The 21,927-nt window shown below is 53.0% G+C and overlaps 1 protein-coding gene and 1 long non-coding RNA gene across 3 annotated transcripts in view; one reads left to right on the forward strand and one right to left on the reverse strand.

Annotated features, from left to right (window-relative positions):
• Window positions 1–705: 705 nt before the first annotated feature.
• On the reverse strand, window positions 706–8,509 carry LOC136301404 (uncharacterized). The gene is made up of 4 exons (XR_010723863.1): window positions 8,439–8,509; window positions 7,625–7,814; window positions 1,497–1,616; window positions 706–970 (listed from the first exon to the last, which is right to left on the reverse strand). It is a non-coding gene; the product is annotated as an uncharacterized lncRNA (long non-coding RNA).
• A 1,813-nt stretch (window positions 8,510–10,322) lies between these two features.
• GRIK3 (glutamate ionotropic receptor kainate type subunit 3) overlaps window positions 10,323–21,927 on the forward strand; it is a 112,260-nt gene continuing 100,655 nt past the window's right edge. For both annotated transcript variants that reach the window (XM_066204367.1, XM_066204368.1), the window contains exon 1: window positions 10,323–10,591. In XM_066204367.1, coding sequence (XP_066060464.1) covers window positions 10,477–10,591 — 115 coding nt within the window. In that variant the 5' untranslated portion in view covers window positions 10,323–10,476. The remainder of the gene's footprint in view (window positions 10,592–21,927) is intronic.

Here is a 21,927-nt window from a genome sequence, read left to right on the forward strand (position 1 = left end):
CTGAGGCTGATCACCCTTGACTTCACCTCGAGCTGCTCACTCCCTGAGCCAGCAATCAATCCCGCAGGCTGCTGGCCCCGCAGGCTGGGTTGTTAGGAGCGTAGATCCTGGGAAAGCAAGAGGTTTCTGCTGGAGTAAATGACCCGTCTTACCTGGTGGCACTGCACCTGCTCTGTACGGTCCATCTCTCACCAGTGTGAGTGCTTCCCAAGCCTGTCCCCAGCGCTGACCAGCCTGTTTGGCATCACACCGGGCTTTTCCCTGGGGACACAAATGTCCCCTCACCCCTGCCCAAAAGCCCAGCACTAAAAGGCTGTCTGTGCCTTAGACAAGACCTCAGAATGCACTAACCAACACAAGTATTGCAAGTAAAACTCATTTCGCTGCCTTACACCCTCAGGGTGGCTCCAAGCCCTGGGCAGCACGGGGGGCTGCAAGAGTGCCGGCCTGTGATGGTGCAGGAGAGTCACTGCTCATTACTGCAACACAAATAACCACGGACCACAAACCAGCAAAGCTCTGGGCCTTCCCCCTTCATCCCAGACCAGAAGCCAGCAAAGCCCTGAGCTATTCCTCTTCATCCCAGGTGCCTAGAACATTCCTCTCCTTCCCACCAAAGGCCCAGCCCAAGCACGGTGCCTACATGACACCAATGCCTTTTTGGGGCTACCTAAAAACAGAGGCCAGAAAAAATTCAGGGAATAAAATGCAGTTCTATTTATTGAAGGGCTTTCAGGCACATTTCGGGCAGATTAAGCCCCTCCCAAGGGGCTACACCCAAAAATGGATGGCAGGTCATGAGTCTTCACACTTTTATAAGTTTGGTCCATTTGCAGATCGGGGGCTCATCTTCCAATTACAGCTTCAGGTAATGAAGTCATTTACCCCCAGTTTGCTCCCCCCAATTCGCTTTAGGGCCTGAGGCAGTGAGGTGTCCTTGATTGCCAGGCCTGGAGAGGAATCATTGTATCTGCCCAAAACGGGAAACCAGCAGTTAACACTGTATATGGAGTTTAGAGTTACACACTAAAGAACTGCAGGATTACAAATCTACGAAGAATATAAAAGCTAAAAATCCTAAGGTGTCACATTGCCCACCCCCAGCCAAGGCTCCTGCCCCTTCCCAAGTCCCTCTCCACCACCCTCAGCCAGCGGGTGTGCTGCTCTCTCTGTGCCTGCTCTTCATTTAGCCTCTGAAGTGTAAAGCTTTATTAAACTCGTCCTCAGTCACTTCAGAGTGGCAGACGAGGTTGCCACGCTCCGCCAGCCGCTGATTTATTAGTCAGTTCTGCAAGACTTTAATCTACTCGGAGGGTTTTTCCTTCTCTTTTCCCAATTCATAAATGGGTATCTTTATATTTAATCTCTAGTCAAACTGCTCTGTACTTGATCTTTAAACTGCTACATGAGGGTGTGTAATTGCCTCTCTCCAAGCCACATCTGCCCGCAGGAAGAGGCTGAGCCCCAGGAGAGCAGAGCTGGGATATTTTGCTCACCTCCACTTTCAGGCTGTAGCTCACTGAAATATTATATGAGGATTGTGATGGCTTTTCCTGGAAAGAGATATATTCGCTTCCAGTCAATGCTGGAAAGCCTTGACTCCCCTGGTGCCTTAGCTGGGGTGTAGAAATAAGTGATAATGGATCAATGACGTGTGATTTTGCCCTTCATTTATTAAAAAAAAACCCCAGCCACCCAGCCCAGTCCAGCATCAGCCTCCCCCTGTCCTGGACAGAGTGAGCATCACACCCCCAGCCGAGTCTTGGATTCAATGAAATGCCTTGGGGTTAAAAAAGTAAAATTAAAATTGTGCAGAACACGTATAATTTTGGCAAGACCTTACTCTCCCTTCCCCCAGGGGATGCTTACAAACCAAAAATAGTTATGCAAAATTATGCTTCTTTTTTTTTTTCTTTTATACTGTAAAAAAAGCCAACACAAAGTGCTTCTCTGTGTGCAAATACTTTAAATATCAGATGCTTACTGGACACAGTTCTGGCTTTTCCCTTCACATTTGAAAAAAAGCAAATGTCTCCCATGGAAAAAATATGGAAATAAACTAAGAAGAGAGGCTTGTTATTTTTCCGAGAGATTTTCACACCAAGTTTCAATATGCAACTCACGCTCCCACCATGGAGGGCTGTGCACAGATACAATCTAGTGAAGATTTTGTGTACACTGTGTAAAATAAAGCCACATCAGCTTCGTTTTGCTTGTGCTAAGAGCTGCTTAAATGTATTATTCTTCTGCCTCATCACCAAACAGAAACAACACATAGAAACAGCAGCAAAATGAAATTAGAGGGATTCAGCTTCCAATTTAGAGCCACGAGAAGAAAATGTCCTGTATGAGGCACCTCCGGAGCCTCTGCTGGGGGATCTTTGAGCCCTGCGTCTGCTGCACTGCCATAAGGAACCATCTGGAAATGGTTTCCACAAAAAGCCACCCTCAGCTTGGCCTGAGGCACATCACCTTCCAGCCTCCCCTCCACGGGGATGTCAGCAGCTGCCCGAGGTGCTGAGTGGCACCAGCCAGTGCTGGAGGGAAAGGTGGCTCCCATCAGCAGCAGCCTTCCCTGGCAGCGTGTCCATCCCCAGCACCTCCCTTGGGAGAAGCAGGAAAACCGGAGTGCAAAGCGTTTTTTAAAAACCCAGTTTGTTTTCCATCTCTCGAAATTAATTTTTCTCTGTTTTCCTACCACCATTTAAATGCCAAATAAACATCAGATTAAAAAAAAAAAAATTAAAAAGCAGCATTTCTTTCTTTCTGTGAATGGTGATACACATGGGAAGCCTCCCACGTTCCCCTTTCAACCTACAAATCCCCATGTGCTGCACAATCTCCTTCCCGTGGGAACGAACGAGAACCTGTTCATCGCTTGCTAAGCTGAAAAGTGCCAAAATTAACCCGGTGCCCAGACACCGGCAACTGGGAATAAAAGGGATTTAACTGATTCAATGCTCTGGTTTAGGAGGAGTCTCACAGCAGCTTAAAACAAGGCCACTGGAAATCCGTGCTCCAGAACCTCTTCACATCCCATGGGCTGAGCTGAGGGAAGAACTGGCTGCGGTGGCTGATGGAGAGGTTCTCCCTCCATGCAGGGACACTGCCAGACCCACCCCATGGTTTCACTGGACAGAGTTTGGCCACACACAAGCCTTGGAAACCCCAACAGGGTTGTGTTTGAGGGTGGTTTTCTGGGCTGCCCCCAGCCCATTACAGCAGGAAAAAGGGACACAGCCAGGACCAGGCACAGTCCTGTGAATTGCTCTGTCATTAACCAGGAAGGACAGCAGGAAAAGTGGGTTTTGCAAACCTTACAGAGACTGGGATTTGCAGCTGAAATGGTGGGAGATGCTTGGGGGTGCAGGTAGTGACACGGAGCTTGTCTGAGCAGGTGGCAGGTGAATGCAAGGATCATCCCAGCCCCCTGAGTCACCCCAGGGCAGCACAGGGCACCCCTCCTGCTCTCTCACACTCCTGACCAAAGGTGGGATTCCTCCATAGCTCAGGGTCAGGCCATTTTCCTCCTACAGGCACATAATTTTTGCCTCCACACATTTAACACTCCTCAGGCTTCCACAGCATCTCCTGCGGCCAGCACCCACTGCCATGGGAGAGCTGATCTCTCCAGACCCCACTCCCTTGTCCCTGCACATCAGGCCAGATTTTGCTCCCTCTAGGTACAGCCAGGTCCACCCACAGCTTCTCACCCAACATTTAAACTTCCTCTGAACATGCTGGAGCAACCAAGAAATTTGCTGTGAATTGGAAACGGGCTGGAATTTACAGGGATTGGGCAAAACAACTGGCTGCAGCTGACCAAATTAATTCCCAGCATAATTCCACTGAAGTGGAATTTAAGAGGCATTTGAAATAACATGAGCTTTTCTTGCCCTTTGCGTGTGTACAAGAAGAAGAAGAAGAAAAAAAAAGGTATTAACAACTCATTCCCAACCTTTGCACGGGTAATTAGCCATGTGGGGAGCAAAGAGCCCTGTGCACTCCTGGGCTGGCAGGTGCCCAACCTTCTGCTCTGCCAGTTGGTACCTTTGTTGAGGAGAAAAAGGAGCTGCCCTGGCTGGGTCTGTACAATGGGCCACGCACTGGGGCTGGCAGGTCACAAACAAGTCACAAACAAATCACGTGAGAGCTGAGCAGGATGCCACGGAGCATACCAAGTTTCTTTGTAAACTGCTCCCATGTAAAGATAATAGCGAGCAGAGGCTAATTCCGCAGTCTCTAATTTTCTTGTCTGACTAAGCAGGCATAATTTACACCCATCAGTTGCAAATGGCTTCTCCCACCAATCCTAAAGATAGAGGACTTTTTTTTTTTTTTAATAGGAAAAAAAAAAGAGAGAAAAAAAGATGATTTCCTACCTCTGCAGAAAGAGGATGAAAAAACACATGCAAAGGCTGTCTGACACAAATATGTATTTTCACTCAGCTAGTTCAAAGAGATCATCTTGCAGCCCAGAAACAGGAGACCTTGATGGAAGCAACTGGCCAAAACAGTTTCTTCTGTCAGATTCGAACACAGCGGGTGATAAAGACAATAATTTTAACTGGTCTTACTTAGTCATTTGCTCCCTGTTGCCCTTTTCAGCCCGCATGACACGCTGCAATTGTACAAATTCAGCAGCTGCTGCTGCACGAGGCTGACAATCAGCCGGGATGCACGTGCCTCCGTTCTGTGAGTCCTGGGGGATCTGTCACCTCTCAGGTGCCAGGACAGCTCCATCCCTCCTCACAGCCGCCACATCACATCCAAAGAGGCCAGGCAGGCCTCCACATCCTCCCATGTTCACCTTCCTGGGGTGACTCTGTCCACTGGAAAGTTCCTGGTCTAGACTCCCAGAGCCCTTCTCCAGCACTGAACCCTTCTCCAGGTTCAGACCAAGATCCCTTTAAAGGAAAGGGCTGACCAAAGGTGCCCAGTGAGTGTCTGGCTGCACATCCAGAGCCGGAGCCAGGCTGGCTGAACCATCTCCACAAACTCCCACCTCCCAACGCCACCCAAGGGTCCCCACTGTGCCCTGGCAGGTGGGAGCAGCCAGACCTCCAAGGTCTGATATCCCTGGTGTCAGGGCTTGGGTGCTGCTGCCGGTGCAGGGACCCTGCTGGGTGTGTGACACTCTGTGAGCCTGCAGGCCACCCTCGGGCAGGGCAAACTAATAAAAAACGATATTCACACGCTTTGTTATCATCTCATTCGAAGAGGCTCCAATAGCCTCGGCTACACCTCATCTCCAGGCGGGAAAATCTGGTAAACCTCTCCGGTCGTGGTTTGAAGGGCCGTGCGCTCCCAGCACAGCCCGTCTCACACCCACGTTTGCTCCTCTGGAAAGGGGCCGCGGAAGAAATCGGTGCTGCAAACACGGCGGGGGGGAAAGAAGAGCCAATTCGCATCTCCTGCCAGCCTGGGGACGGCGGTGACAAAGTCGCGTACCTGCTTCCACCAGCTGTGTTGACTGCAAGCAGCTGACGGCGGGACCCGCCGGGTCGCAGCTCCCGCTGCTGCGGGTGGGGTTCGCACGGTGGGGCGATGCCAACTGCTTCAGAGAGCAGAGACAGCGCCTTTTGATCTGCTCAAAAGGTACACGGGGCTCCGATCTGAGCTACCTGCAGCCCCGGGCCCCCGCAGCCAGCCCAGCCAAGGAGGGGAGCGCAGCACTTGCTCCCTTTCCCACTCTCCCAGGTTCTGCGGGGCGTCGCTGCTCGGGGTTTGACAGCAGCTCGCGTTCTCCTGACTTTCACAATAATATATTCAGCAGAACTGGATACATTTCAAACCAGCTATTATACCACAGTGTGTTCCAACACAAATATATGCGGTGTAGTGCAGCAACAATTCTTCCGAGAGTTATTTCACAGATTGCAGAAACCCCACATTTCCCTGCCCCGGACAGAGCAGCCACGCCGCCGCAGCGGGAATTAATTAGAGGATAAACCTCATAAAAATCTAAGTGGGAAACCTCCCCTCTTTCAAATCAGCTGGCCAGCACCACAACACGCGAGCAGCAGTTCTCTCTGCCCTGGCCCCACGGCGGAGCTGCCGCCGCCACCATCCCAACCCCACAAACCCTGCCCCTGCTGCAGGCAAGGCACGGACAAACCCACTGCCTCTCCCTTCCAGATGGAATGCCGAGTAGGAAGTGGAAATTTTCCCCTCTTCCCTCCGCCCCACAACGAGCGGAACGTAACACAAACGGCAGTGACTTTGCGGGGGCAAAGGCTGGTGGCTGGTGTTCGCTTTAGCGAGAGCTGCTGGGGCGTGGGTGGCAGCGTCACCTCATCCTGCTGCTGCCGGCACGGAGTTCGTGCCTCTCGCAGGAAAAGGCACCGAGCAGACCCAAACTCCTCGGGCAAAGCCGGCAACTCCCTGCCCGGCCCAGCCCTCAATGCGCTCCTCAATGCCACCACAGCTCCCGGATGATTACAGCCAGAGAAATCCTCCTTACAGCACCGAAACGTGCCATTTAAACCAGGAAATCTGCTCTGGCAGTGCTGCGGAATTAACCAGAGAGTTGGAGTACGGGATGAGACCCGCAGGAGGGAAAGGACGGGATCCTTCGTAATGGATGTATGAATCGTGGGCTTCAATTCAATTTAGCAACCCATCAATCAAGCTGCGGGTGTCACAGCGAAGGGCCGGAGCCGGGACGGTTTCAGTAGAGGGCACTCAAGTCCCAGAAATCTGCATTTCCCAGGTATTTTCCCTCTGATGTTTTAGGAGCCGACTTCGGCACATGAATCTCGGTAATGCGAGCACTGAGCCTCATAACTCAGATTGATTGTGCTTCTATTAGACCTGATGCATATAAATCTAAACAAAACACATGTGGATGGAGCTAATTCGAACGAGCCAGTTTAGATACCATTACAGAAATAAAGAGAAGCCTCTTTTTCTTCATTAGGATTGAAAAATGCTATAGCTATAGAAATGCTTATGTATTTTTCTGCTAGGTTCATAGTTCTGCTGCTGTTCTAAAGCATTAGTCTGATTTGAAAATGTTCTTTGTCAATCAGCATTTTCCCCTAGATATTAATAATCCCAACACTATTTTCAATTTTTACAAGTGGTTCCCTTTCATATTCAAAAATAAGGAGTCTTACATCAGTGACTGGAGGACACCCATAAACCTGCAGCTTTATTTGTAGGCGGAGAGGACTGAAATTTTTATGCATTTAAAACCCCCATGAGAAGTACACAGTTTCAAATCTGACCTCTGTAATACCTGGAGCTCTAAATACCACACATGTTCATAGTAAAAACAGCAGCATGAAAAAAATAACATCCAAATATCTGCACAACAAACTCAAAATAACCAATTGATTTCTCCTCACCGGTACACTATGTTCACGAGTTATAAATACACCCGAGTTTGCATTAATTGATACACTCTTAAATGATGAATTGCCACATTAAAGCTATTTTCACAGCACTTATGAACTGGGCAAACATCTTGTATTTTTAGCGTCGCTGTAACAAGTTAGCCAAAGCCCTTCTGCTACCTTTGATCATCCTTCAAGGCACAGCCAAAGGTTCCTGAAGAAAGTCCTGACTCAGCTTGGTATAAATCCCACTCCCAGGGCCCAGCATCCCACTGGGCAGCACTCACCTGTGCAGCAGCACTGAGCCAGAGCTCTGGGGCCATGAGGAGCTCTATCAACCTTCCAGGTGCTTCCTTCTTTTGTCCAGCCATGCTGTCTGTGCTGTGATTATCCATCAGGACCTGGCTGCTGCTCCAGTGGGAGTCTGGCCTGGCAGTTGAAGGTCATTGCTCACAGCTCTGGGCCCATGCAGCCCCTCTGTGGGCATCAGGTGAAACTGAGTCTTTGTAAGAGGTAAAAAAAAACAACCCCAAAACCCCAGAGTGTTATGGTACAACACCTAAGAGGAGTTTCAAAAATGCCCTCCTTGTAATCCTGCCACAGAGGATCCCCAGGGTGCTGCCCAGAGAGAGGAGCATTGCCAAATCACACGTGAGGGGTGGGCTGGGAGCAGTGTGGGAGTCTGGGAATACAAAGGAAGGGAGGCACAGCCATGGTGGGCAGTTCTGCTGAGCCCCCTCTGGTGCTTTGGGAAGGAGAAGCCATGCAAAGCCCAGTCAGGATCTGGGCAGCCCTGGAGTGTTCCTCTGCCTGTGCCCAAGCTTGACTGCTGTGGTAACTCCTGGTACAGGACTGTTCCTGTCCTGCCCTCTCTGACCTACATGCAGGAGATGAGGACTGTCCATGACCTCCATCTGTGACTTATCAAATAATTTAATACGAAATAAACTGTGCTGTGCTGGCCCTGCAGTAGGATCCAGTGACTGAAGCTGAGGTTGAAGTTTTAGCAGTGCCTCGTACTGACAGAAAGGCAGGAAGCAGCATCCCAAACTAACAGAATATTTCCTCCCAGCTACAGTTTAAACACTCCACAAATCAAACCTCTTCTCCATATGCTGGAGTCTGCAAAGAGCAAAGACTCTTCAGCCACAGCCGAAACAGCCCTTTTTACCTGCTCCCTCCCAATAGCTTTGTGGGGCTTTTTTATCTCCAGCTGCAAAGAGTCGCCAGGTTGTGACATTTAATTTTATAACAAGTTCACAGAAACAGCTGTCCTTCACTTAAGCAGTATGTAAAGAAATTTTCTTCCCTGCCCTTTTGCTAAATCTTATCCATTTTGGTGTCAGGAGGGATAAAAATATCCCTAACACGAGCCACTCTTTTCTGTCACCGGCTTGGGCACAGGCGGGAAGGTTCGGGCTGGGAGTGGAGCCTTGGCCCTGCCCACCGTCAGCACCAACAGCCCCCTCCCCTGAGAGCTCGCAGCGCTTGCAGGAGGCTGAGCAGCCCCTCTGCCTCTCTGACTCGATGCTGAGGTGGGAGTGAGGCGTCCCCTCCGCCGTGACACAGCGCTGAGACCCCAGGCCACGCTCAGGGTCACCTTCCCATGGCCCCAGCGGGTCACCGGTGACACCCCGGCCCAGGGAGGCACCGCAGCATCTCTGGGAGGGGCCGCTCCTGCCCCGGGCGTGTAGATCTTCCAGAGACTCTTCCAGCTTTTCCTTACGATTCCGTGTTGATGACGGCTGCCACATTCCCTGGCCAATCCCCCACTGCTGCTGCTGCTGCTGTGCGAGCAGCCAGAGCCCAGATACCACCGCAGTGGGCACGCAGGGAATCCCTCCCGTGTCCACCTCTCCGCAGCGGTCCCGTACTCGCTGCCTGCTGCCAGAGGCAACACCCAGCAACTCCTCTTTGAGTTGTAGATCAGTAATGACTCGCAGTGTTCCTCCCCCAGTCCTCACACCCGGAGCTGCTCCTGGAGCAGAGTGCAGGACGGCGATCAGCATTTCTCCCAGCACGGAGCACGCCGAGCTTGCCCGGGCGACGGGCAAGGAAAATTAAAAAGATGAGCCGATATAGAGTAATAGTATGTTTGTAAGAAAATTAAAGATTTGCTCTTCAGCTGCTCCAGGCTGGAGTCAGCAGACAGCTGGCAAATGGGAACGATTGGAAATGATGGAATAGATCAAATTATTTAAAGGAGAAAAAAAAGGAGAAATTCTCCCTAGCCTGGCCCAGCACGTTGACAAAGCGGCTCCCGGTCCGAGACATGGGCAGCCCTTTGTCTCTGTCACCGAGGTCATTAAACTCCCGGCTGCGGAGCGCGGGCCGGGCGCCCGCCGCGGGTACCGCTGCTGCAGCGGCCCCGGCCCCGGCCCCCGCCCCGGGGACTCCGGCCCGGCCCCGGCCCCAGCCCCAAACCCCCCGCCCCGCCTCTCCCGGCCCCCGCCGGCGGCGACACCGGGACCCCCGGGGTCATAAGGGACCCCCGAGAACTTGGGGGACACCGGGCACCCCGCGATCTGCGGGACCGGGGCCAGCCGGAGGCAGAGGGAACAGGAACACCCCCGGGACCCCTGAACCATCGCCCCCCGCCCCGCCGTGCCCACCGAGGGTCCCCTCGGCGTCCCGCCCCGCGCCCGCCGCCGGCGCTGCCCTGGCCCCGGGGGAGCGGGCGGGTGCGGGAGCGCGCGGGGCCGTGTGTCGGGGTGTCAGCCGTGTGTCAGTGTGTCGGGGTGTGTGCCGGGGGTGTGTGTCAGGGGGTGTGAGTGTGTCGGTGTGTGCACGCTCCACTCCGGGGCTTTGCGCGAGCCGCGCATCAGCGGTAGGAGGGGACAGAGCCGCTCCTGGGGCGCACCGGCAGCCCCGGCTCCGCAGGTGCCGCCCGACCGGCACCGGCACCGCACGGCTCGGAACGGCCCGCCTCGGCTCGGCTCGGCTCGGCACGGCACGGCGCGGAAGGGAGCGGCCGGAGCTGTGGCTGCCGCGGGACGGGCCGGCGCGGCCGCTCTAAGATGTGCCATGAGCCGCCCGGCCCCGGCGCCGAGCTCCGCCTGAGCCCCGGGCAGCAGCAGCCGCCCGCGTCCCCGCTGCCCCTGGGGCCGTAGGGCCGCGCCGGCCCGCGCCCTCCCCAACGATGCCCCATCTCTGGCCGGCGCTTCGCCGCGTCCTCTGGGAATACTGGGCAGCGCTCCTGGTCGGCGGCTTCTGGGGACAGAGCTCGCACGGGATGCCGCATGTCATCCGGATCGGTAAGGGCCGGCGGCCGCGGGAGAACTTCGGGGGCCGGGGCGGAGAACGCGCTGCCCGGGGCCGCGGCGGGGGATGCGGTACCCGGGGCTGCGGGATGCGCTGTCCGATGCCGGGGCGGAGGTTTCCCCGGGGAAGGATGCCCTGCCCGGGGCCGGGGACGCGCTGCCGGGTGCCGGGGCGGAGGGTGCCGGCGGCGTGGCGAGGCGGGGACTGTGTCCCGGAACGGAGCGGGCAGCGCTCTCGGTGCCCCGGGCGAGGTGAGATGGGGGTGCTGGGCGCCTTGCGAAGAGGACAGGAGAACGGTGTCCCTCTGGAGAGTGTGGTGCCGGTTCCACAAGGGATACGCTTTGCTCCCGGAGAGGACGAATGCTTTGCCTCTGGAGGAGGAGGATGCCGAGCCCCCAAACACGGGGGATGCCGAGCACCCAGAGAAGGGGGATGTTGATTCCCTGGAGAAGGAGGATTTTTGCTTAGAGATGAGGGATGCCGAGCCCTCGGAGAGGGGGGATGCTGAGCTTGTGACGAGGGGGGCTGCGGTAGCCGGTGCGAGGAGCCGTGCGGAGCCTGCGGCAATAGGGTGCTGTGCAGAGGTGCTTTGACCCGGGGCTGGATGTGCCCAGCACAAGGGACAGACAGCCCGGGGGGGCCCGCGGCACCGAGTCCCGCTGCCTGGAGGATGCCAGTGGGCTGACTCCGCTGCAGCTGCTGCTGAGGACCAGGCGTGTTTCATTAAACTGCTGAGGTTCTGGGGAAAATTAATTTTTAATAATGTTACATAAAGTAATTGCACAGATAACATCCTGGGAATGAGTCTGCGATCTTTCTTTTTCTAATTAAACGAGATACTTGTTTTAATCATGTCATGTAAAGAACGGCGCTGATTTCTGTTACATCCCATGCACTTTGCCATCGGTACACATTCCTAGGGATTTGCTGTCTGCCCACTAAAAATTACAAGGACGAGTTTACCTGCCTTTTCAGGGTTCAAATTTTAACTCAGAGAAACCAGTGAGAACTGAACAGATTTGTGAACAATTTTAACTGGAAAAGAAATGGTTCATTCATATGGCACAGCAGCCATATGAAAGCCAGAAAGAGAAAAATGCTGGTCCTGAGGGACAGGTGCTTTTTGAAGCGAAACACTGTCACCTCCAGCACGGCTTGGAGTGGCTGCATGGCCCAGATCGTCTGATGGACAAGGGTTCATGATTGATTGCTGCAGGGTGAGCATCTGGTCTCCTCCAGACTCCTGTGAATGGGGCGCTCCCCGCAGATGTTATCCCGTGCACACTGTAGTGGCAGAAATATTGGTGGAAAAGGTTAATGGATCTGCCTCCGAGGCCTGGGGCCCTGGCGGCTGCTGAACTTTCACCAGAGCCAAGCTGCTTAGTATGCTCAGCCTCCGCCTGGAACAGCTGGAAATGTTTTGTGCCACACAAACCCACTCCCGGGAAGGCTCCGTTGCTGCTGACAGGGCGCGCTGGGCTTTGCCAGTCCCACTGCAGGAGCGGGGAGGAGGCGTCCTGCTGGTGTGAGCCCCCCCCGCGTCTGTCACCAGCCTGTCCCCACCGACAGCACCGCAGGGCTGTGGCCGAGTTTCCCTCCCCGACAGGTCCCAGCGCTCGGATCCCCTTTGGGACCCACAGCCGTGTGCAGGGGGGGCTGTGGCAGCTGGGCTGCCGGGCTGGCAGCTCCTCCTGCTTTCGGCTTGGCAGCAGCGGGCCTGATTCTTGGGGGCCAGAGCCGGCTGCTGCCAGGCTGTCACTGGAGGAGGCGGGCGAGGGCCAGCTGCAGCTGTGGCAGATGCTGGTGCGGGGATTGGGCTGAGGCCTCTGGGGCTGGCGGGTGCTGAGACTCCCGGGAATACGCATGGTGGGGATATTCAGGCTCAGGACTATCCCTGGGGGCTCCGTGGAGATGTTTAGTCTCGACTCTCCGTGCCTCAGTTGTCCTGAAAATGGATTTTCTAGGCTCAAAGCAATCGCACAAAAGGACAGAGGAGAGATTTCAGTGCAGAGGCTGCTGCCAGCCCTCCACTGAAAGCATTTGGGTCTGCTGCAGCTCTGCTCCCCTTCCCCGGGCAGGCAGGAAGGCAGGGATGCAGGCAGGGAGGGATGGAGACAGGGATGGAGGCAGGCAGGGAGAGAGGGATGGAGGCAGGCAAGGAGGGATGGAGACAGGGAGAGGGATGGAGGCAGGGAGGGAGGGATAGAGGCAGGGAGGGAGGGAGGCAGGGAGGGATGGAGGCAGGCAGGAAGGGAGGGAGGAAGGTTTGCCCGCTGCAGGAGCACAGCTGTGCCACTGCCAGCACTGCCGTGCCTTCCACAGGAACAGTCTCGCTTTACCTGCTGAGAAATCCCAGAGCAGTCAGCCCCTCATCCAGCCGCCTTCTTCATCAGTAAAATAAGAAACTTGAAAGATCAGAAAAAGGCTTTAATCGGGGCTGCAGGGAGATCTGTGTTTACCTTCTCTCTCAGCTAAAACTGGCATCATTTTGTGACCTCTTTTTCAGCCCACTGGAAAACTGCAGCTTCTTGCCCTGCATTAATTTGTGCAAAGCTGCCCTGGCTTTCAAGTAATTATTGTAATTATTAGGTTATGCCAAGAAGTGGAGAACACTTAAGTAACTATTGGTTTAGCACTGAAAATCAAACCAGAGAGAAAGCAGGTAACTTCTCAAAGATCTCTTTTTTTTTTTTTTTTTTTTTTTTTTTTTTTTCCCCCGTGAAGCTGACTCTTAAAATAAATACAGGGAGAGATATCTAAGAAAGGGAAGAAAAAGCCAAAAGCGCTCTTTCCCTCACCAGTAAAATATAAATATTTAATCTACACATCTAAACATAATCTATACATGCACCCGTGCAAAGAAAAATCGGTGCCTTGTTACTGGATGGGGGTTTTTAAGCAGCAGTTTGTATCTGAAGCTTATTCAACAGCTGCTCGGTTATTACGCAATCTGTTAAATATTTGAAAATGCCGTATCAGAAAACGTCATCCGGAGCTGCTCCAAGTGCTCAATTCAGCTCCGAGTTACTCCGGAATAGAGGCAGAGAAGGGTGGCGGTGTGAGGAGCTGCCCCGTGTTTACCCCAAATAAAAAAAAAAAATAAAAAATCCTGCTCTGCTGCCAGCCCTCACTGCGGCTGAGCTCCGGGAGATCACACCTGGCACCAAGAGCCGCACGGAGCAGCCGAGCGTTTGTAACATCGTCCCCTCGTAGCCAAAAAACACCGAGGGCGAGGTGGTTACGGCGCCGTGGAGCGCCCATTTGTGGAACCTTTCGCTTGGATTCCAAAGCCGTAGTAGCACCTTTCAACGCGACAGACGAGAGCCTGATGCCATTTTGTGGAGCTGATGGCACCATCCCTAACAAAGCAGGGCGGGATGAGCGGGATGGGTGGTGCAGGTGGGGCAGGACTGGCGGCTCCGGCAGACCCGTTCCAGCCGCCTGCTTTGCTGAAGCATCACTAGAAATCACTCGGGACGATTGTTTTGGGGGATGATGTGTGAGTGAGACACACGTGCGGGTCAGATGCCAATGGGTTGGGATCAGTAAATTGTAAAGAGCAGACCCTTGGCACTGGGCAGGCAGCGGGAGCTGGGTCTGGGGGTTCCTGAGTGGGTTTGCACTCGGGTGCTGCTGAGGAGGTGACACTGAACCACCCTACTGCCACCCCACCCCTCCCAGGAGTGATGTGTCCCCCTGTGTGGGCCAGGGGACAGAGCCCACCCTGCCCCTGGGTCACCCAACCCCAGCTGTGTGCTCACCTGGCCCCTCTGCAGGAGGAGTGTGCTGGGCCAGGGAATGGCTTCATTTTCCTTGCTACATTTTAAAAGGCATCACCTCCGCCTCTGGGTCCCCACTTTTGTGCCGGGCTTTTCACAAAGGTTCTGTTCCTGCTGCTGTTTGTGGCAATAATCCCACCTCGAGCATGTCTGACAGTCCCAGCCCTGTGTCTCTGAAGTCGCTGTGAGCAGGATCAGTCTCCAGCAAAGCTTTTAAACAAACAGCCCTGCATGAGGAATTTATCGGATTTTATTTCTTGTAGTGTCTTTCTGAGCCGTGTTTGCATAGAGAAGGGGTCAGGGCATTGATTGTTTGTATGATTTGCAAGTAACACAGAAAATACAATCAAATTGGAGTCCGTGTGAGAAAAAAAAATATCATTGATTATTTTATACAAATACATAGAAAACAAATTCTGTGGATAATTATCCTGCTCTGTGTGATTGGCTTTTCTGAGGCTTATTATGCCTGTCAGGAATCTTATTTTGAAACCACCTTCCCACACTCTGCAAATGAAGTTGTATTTTTAAAAATAAAGGCAGAAGCAGGCTTTTCCAGGCTGAAAAGGCAGTGCCCAAGGGCCGGGAGCTGCACAGCCATGGGGGACATGAACGCTGGACTTGGAGTCCTCAGAAAGGAAGCTCGAGGGGTTTTCTGCTCAGTTTGTGCCTGGTGACCAGAGTGGCCGGTGTCCTTTGGGGACCCTGGCAGGGGATGGCACCGGGGTGTTTTTAAATCACTACTATCGCCTATGTAGCTTCTCCTGCATTCCCTTTGGGCATTTCTGTGACCATGCACCCACTGCTGGAGCATTTAATGGTTGATGAAGTTATTTCAGGTCATGAGACGCTTTGTGTGTCAGATAACACGTTCTGGTAATTTCAGCAGGATAGGAGGGCGGCAGTGTAAATTGTTTGGTGGTAAATGAATTCTGAATACATTTGAATAACAATGTTAACTCTTTATCGCAAAATAGTCTAATTATTTGATCTTGGCATTCTCTTGAGGACTTCATACAGGAAATTAAGATCAAACCACATACCAGAAAAGAATAGACTCTCATTTATCACGAGGCAGGAGAGACGGCAAAGCAGACAGCTCCGTGCTGGGCGGCTGCCTCAGGGCACTTGGACAGCCCTCGGGCTGGAGGCAGCAGGGTGTGGGCACAGCCTGAGGGGTGAGGGAGCCTTGGTGGGTTTGCTGTGCACGGAGAGAGGTGGGTGCACATAACCTGACACCGGGACACACAGACAGACAGTGGGACACACTGGGACACACTGGGAAACACAGACACACACCAGGACACAGCGACACACCCTGGGACACGTGGGACACACCCTGGGACACTGGGAGACACTGGGACACACTGGGGCACACAGACATACACCAGGACACAGCGACACACCCTGGGACACGTGGGACACACCCTGGGACACTGGGAGACACTGGGACACACTGGGACACACAGACACACACCAGGACACAGCGACACACCCTGGGACACGTGGGACACACCCTGGGACACTGGGAGACACTGGGACACACTGGGGCACACAGACACACACCAGGACACAGCGACACACCCTGGGACACGTGGGACACACCCTGGGACACTGGGAGACACTGGGACACACTGGGGCACACAGACACACACCAGGACACAGCGACACACCCTGGGACACGTGGGACACACCCTGGGACACTGGGAGACACTGGGACACACTGGGGCACACAGACACACACCAGGACACAGTGACATGCCCCGGGACACACAGACACACACTGGGACACTGCGACACAACCTGGGACACACTGGGACACATCCTGGGACACACAGACACACGCCCCTGTGGCATGGCAGCTGACTCTCGTGCTGCAGTGTCACGTCTGGTTTTATCACCAGCAGGTGCAAATCCGCCTCTATGAACTTCATCTCTGCATCTCTGATGTTTTTATTAATGAAACCCAGCAGAGGTTGATGCTATGGAAAGGTTCCTGTCGGTGCAGCCACGCACGGAGCGACACTAAAAAGAAAGCCGGGTCCCTTTTCCCCCGGGAAATGAGCGCTCCTCGGGCACAGAGCGGCCGTTCCAGGGAATCAGCACTCCTAAAGGAACTCCAGCCTCCCCGCCTGTCGCGATATGCCCCGCATCGGCAGAGGGCACTGCCCGGCCGCGTCCCGCGCCTCCTCCCGGAGCAGCCACCGGCACGGATCTGCCGGCGCTCGCCCCGAGGCGCTGAGCCACCGGAGCTGCGATGCTCCGGCATCTCCCTGGTGGAGGAGCCGCGGTGTCAAACCCGCCCGGCGCGGTGTTAAGCCTCCCAATCCAGTGTAATGTGCGGCTCCAGCAGTTCGCCATCTCCTTCCCCTGCTCTCGGCTGCGGCTTTGAGGCGATGCCGTCCAGGCGGCTTTTCCCTCCGCGCAGCAGAGGACGGGCGTGCGAGTCTCTGGGAAAGGCAGATAGCGAGTTGAAAGCGCCAGAACCGCGGGCGAGGGGGGATGGAGGCAAATGCTGAGAAGAGCTGAGGGCTGAACGGGAGGATAAGAACTGCTCAGCGGAGGGAACAGATGTGGAACGGAACGGGAGTGCTGTGCCCCTTTGAGGATCCAGCCTGGTTTGCCAGGCAGGGATTGTCGCAGCACGGGCCGATGCGGAGGGGATTCAAACGGGATGGGGGTTCGTGCGTTGATGCATTGATTCGTGTTACTAACAGTGAAAACAGGGATGATGCGCTGCTATTTACCACTTGTAACAAAGAGTAAAATAGACGCCGGTCCTTAGCACAAGCGAGAGAGCTCTTAAAGCAGGTGGAGGGCTCAGCTCATTGCTTTGTCTTTGCTCCTGCACCAGCTTTTCTTTGTGGTTGCATTTAACCCCTTCTGCCTCCTCTCACCCCCCTCGTTGTGCTGCCCCCGGGGCACCCACATCTCCACCGCTCAGGTTTGCACGGTGAGACTCTCACCACCCGGGTCCTTGTGCTTTAAACCCGCAGCAGCGAGACACCGAGCACGAATACACAAACACGGATGTGACTGCTCTGTTATTTCTGGCAGGGAGGATCATCAGGGAAACGCGGCTCAGCTGCAAACGGCTGAGGAGAGCGTGGGGTACCCCTGCGTCAGAGGCAACCCCAGCGCTGCTCTGAGCTTCCCCCACACTGCTCAGCTCTGCAGCACTGGCAGGAAGAGAGGGAAGCAGACACCAGCCTTGGCCACCACACAGGATCTGTATTATTTAATACTTTAGTCCAGGGACCTCGTTAGACCTGGGTTTTTTTGTTGTTCCCCAGCCAACAAGCAGCACCCCTCTGTGTGGGGTCAGATTCAGAGAATAAAAATCAGAATTGGGAAGTAGTAAAGGGAACAACTGGCACATTCTGTATCAGCTCGTTGTGCCCAGGACATTCAGCACAGCAGTGTGACCTGGAAAGCAGCAGGAAGGACTGGGATTCCAAAGGCACGGACCATGTGGGTACATTTGGAGAAGTTTTTAAGCAGAGAAACCAGCTAATACCAAAGGCACAAAATAAAGGCTTTAAATTACCTAAGTGTTCAGATAAATTCCTGAATTTGGGCCTTGCATTTTGCTAATTGCTCTGGAAACTGGGCACTGGGGATCCCCTCTGAGGGGTACCAGCTCCCCTCAGACTGGAGCACTCTGTTACGCAGGCCTTTGAGACAGATTCCCATTTCACCCTTGGCGCCTGCAAGCAGCAGCTTCAGGAGCATCAGGGGTGCCCCTGCAGCAGCTGGGTGGAAATGGTGGTTTCTACCTCCAGAAGGGACTGGGATGAGGCCACTGACTGTGACAGAGGCCACTGGGCACTCATGAGCTGTTAAAGACACCTGATGGCCACCGCACGTCCTTTCTTCAGACTGGAGGACTTGGAGGTGAACAGACCAGCTCTCTGAACTCCCCAGCTCCCAGGAGAATAGGGACGCACGTCATTCCTAAAATAACAGAGCTGGTGCTGCAGAATCCAAACTTGATTAGAGACGTGGAAGTGTACGGGGAGAGAACCAGCGCCGCCGTGGGCGGCTTCCCCCCACTCTAATGAATAGACGGCTGTCAGCTCGCACTTTCCTCCCAGGATGAAACAGTAAATAAAATCTGGTAGAACCCACAAATTTAGCTGAGTTACGGCTGTCTATTGAAGTGTTAGACTTGTTGGTTGGTTTTGCAGTGAATTCAAGGCACTCTGAGGGAAGTCACCGCAGTGATTTTGAATTCCACTCCCTGGGAGACACCGTGCCTGCCTGGGCACCCAGGCTGAGGGGGCTTTTTCCTGGCTGCAGCAGGAGTTTTGTGTTGGGAACAGGGTGGATTTGGTTCTGAATGGAACAACCAGCCACAGCACCTGCTCAGCAGAGGATACAAGGCTGGATGTCATAGAACCCCGGAATGGTTTGGGTTGGAAGGGACATCAAAGCTCATCTCGTTCCATCCCCCCTGCCATGGGCAGGGACACCTTCCACTGTCCTAGGGTGCTCCAAGCCCTGTCCAGCCTGGCCTTGGACACTTCCAGGGGTGGGGTTGATGTACCCTTGAGGGGTCTGTCAGATCACCCTGCCCAGTGCTGGCATGCAGGAACAGCCCCTCAGCCACGTGAGGGAGGTTCCCTTCCTAGAGAGCCTTGGGACAGACACCAGTCCTTTAGCACTGCAGAACTCCACGATGATGTCCTTTTATCGGGCGTGCAGCAAAAGGTACATCATGATTAACCTTAAAAGCTTGCGCTTTTTCTTTGCCTGTGCGAGACGGATTTATAATATTTCCTCTTTCTTTTTTAGCACTGGTTTCTTAGTGCAGACAGTGATTTATTGAATAATCAATTTCCTTATCTACGTAACACATTCAGGTGATCCATCAACGCCAGATAATCAATCCAGCTCAGGATTTTAAGTGTATATATGTATACTTGTATATATATATTTTCCTCCTGTACCGTTGTCAGGCCAAGTAATGTCTCCCTTTCTTTGCTCCTTTCCCAGTGACTTTTGTTTATGGTGTGTAAAAGAAACCCCCCGACGTTATATTACACCTTGTAAGTTTTACGGTACTTGAGAGGTTTATGTGCTATGAATGTAAAGGGCAATGCAATAACGCAAAGGGCAGTGAGACATTTTTAAGCTCAGAAGGATATACACGGAGCTGAGGAGATAAATCTGGGCGCATAATCGTCCCACTGTGTCTCTCCTATTTATGAGAGGGAAAGACATTCGCTGCAAATCATGCTTCAGGTCACTCGTGCCCTGGTCTCTGCCCTGGCTCTGCTTTATTGGCTGCTTTAACTGCTCTTAATCTGCTTGGGGATCTCTGCCCTGGTTTGGAGCCGTGGCCAGACCCAGCAGAAGGGGCTCAGCCCAGGTGGGATGTGATTCCCCATCCCATTGGTCTTGTGCAGCTCAGGGTCTGGGAAATGAGGGATTTGATGTGTCTGTCCCCTGTGAGTTGGGAAAGGGCTGCGCTAGGGAATGAACCGTAGGAGGAAGCAAGAGGAGTCACAGTTGCCAAGTCTGGAGCTTATGGGTGGTTTAGCTGGGAAAGAGGAGCCTGGGTTCAGCCTCCCACAGCGCTGCTGGAGTTTGGGCTGGGCAGGAAAGTGTTCCCAGAATAGGTCTGGGAACTTCAGCAAACACTGATCCTATGAGGACAGGAACTTTCAGATTCCTGAAACAATCAAGCCATGAATCCCTCTCAAATGTGAATATTCAGAATTCGGCATTTGCAATTAGCAGTAGAATTGGAGACAAAAAGATATTACTTCCAGAGGTCGAGATAAGTTGTATACAAAGGTCACTGTTCCATGTGCTTCATTCAAAATCCAATTTGTTTTGTGGGCTTACAATGGCAGAAACGCTGATGATTCTGCTACTGCCACATGTTAGGTACTTTCTGTGCAGGAAAAGATTTTGCCTTAATTACTTTCAGTTTTAACTGTCTGGCACAGAGACAGGATTTTCCTGATTTGAACCATCTCATCAAAAGTTGAGAACTTAACAGAGACTGGAAACCTCGAGGTGTGGCAGGGCCTCATGGAGTTCCCAGGAGTAGGAGCTGATGGCTGGTATCCTGTTCCCCATCGTGACAGCAGCTCTCTAGAATGTCCCTGGGATGGCAGGAGAGGAGAAGAAGCTGCAGGAGAATCCTCTGAAACCACGTCCCTCCCATCCAAAGAGTTCTGCAGAGCCCAGCACCTCCTGCTGCTCCAGGTGCCATTTGTTTCAGCTGTAATGCCATTACCATTTTAAGCTGAACCAGGGACCTGTAAAAAGGAGGTTCTTGGTTTAAATCTCTGGGCTATAAAATCTTAAGGACCCGCTCTTTCTTTATAGGGAAAGAAAGCCATTTTCTTCCTCATTTTATGCACTTTTTTCCTTGTGAATTTTTATTTCTGCAAAAGCAGTTTTCGTCATCTTTGCTTAGATGAAATTCAAAGCAAGACCCTGGATGTTTTGCTTCAGGGTGGCATCTCAGCTTGGCTCATAATATTTGAATGGAAATAGGACCTGTAGTTTTCTTTCCTTTTCATCTACATCACAGTGAAAGGGTTGTCCAGAACAGGTGTTCCAAGATCTTAGATGAAGCCAATAATATATTTTAGAATGTAAGGCTTGTCCCTGCACAGTTAATCAAATTTCCTTTAGGTTAAAGTTACAAATGAAGTGTTGAATATAAGGAATGCTCAGTTCTTCCAGCAGCTACCTTCTACCCTGTGGTATATTCCATTAGCCAGAAGTGGCTTTGGATGTGTGCCCATAAAGGATCTGTAAAAAAAATAGTTAGAGGCATCTTTACTTAATTTTCCTAGACATTAATGCAGTGGTTTCTGTTTGAGTGGTTTTCTTTCCTGCAGTGGAACTTCGTCTATGAAATGTGGCAATTTCAGCTGCTGGATCCATTTCCTCCAGCTGAAGGGAGAGCAGTGGCACAGGGCACCCAGAACCCAGCCTGAGCTGCAGATCCCCCTCTTTACACTTCGAATTTGCATTTCTTTTAGAACTTTTTGGAGGCGATTCTCACTTCATTGACTGTCACTCCCTTTCCTTCTCTCCCTTACTCCAGGCATCACACACACACTTGGTGTGCAGAAGCAACTCATCCTGAAGGGATGAGCCACAAGCAAAGCCCCTGATCCTTCCTCAGGAGTGACCCTGGCAGGTGTGACCTGCCCTGGGCTCCTGCACAAACACAGCCACTCCCTCTGGGACTTCCATCTCACCTGCTGAACTCCCCTCCTCACCCCCAGGCCTCAAAAGTGAGGGAAGGGATGAACACAGTTGAAATCCTGAACAAGCTGTACTTCCTGGTATTTTAAAGAAAATGCTGAATTTTAAGACAATTCAGAGTTTCCTCAGCAGCTGGATGGGATTTTCACCACCAGTGCTCGGGAACAGAAACCTCAGAATGTTCCTGGCTTCCTAAAGATGCTGTGAGGTGCCACCAGCCTGGGTGCCAGCACTGGTGGCACCCTGAGCACCCACGCTGACCTCACCACCTCATAAATTAAATGGAAGTTTTCCCCTAGCCTGGTGTCCGTTGATAT

Source organism: Chamaea fasciata, unplaced genomic scaffold (assembly GCF_029207755.1).
Source record: "Chamaea fasciata isolate MVZ Bird 193981 ecotype frontalis unplaced genomic scaffold, bChaFas1.0.hap1 SCAF_26, whole genome shotgun sequence".
Classification (NCBI taxonomy): Eukaryota; Metazoa; Chordata; class Aves; order Passeriformes; family Sylviidae; genus Chamaea; species Chamaea fasciata.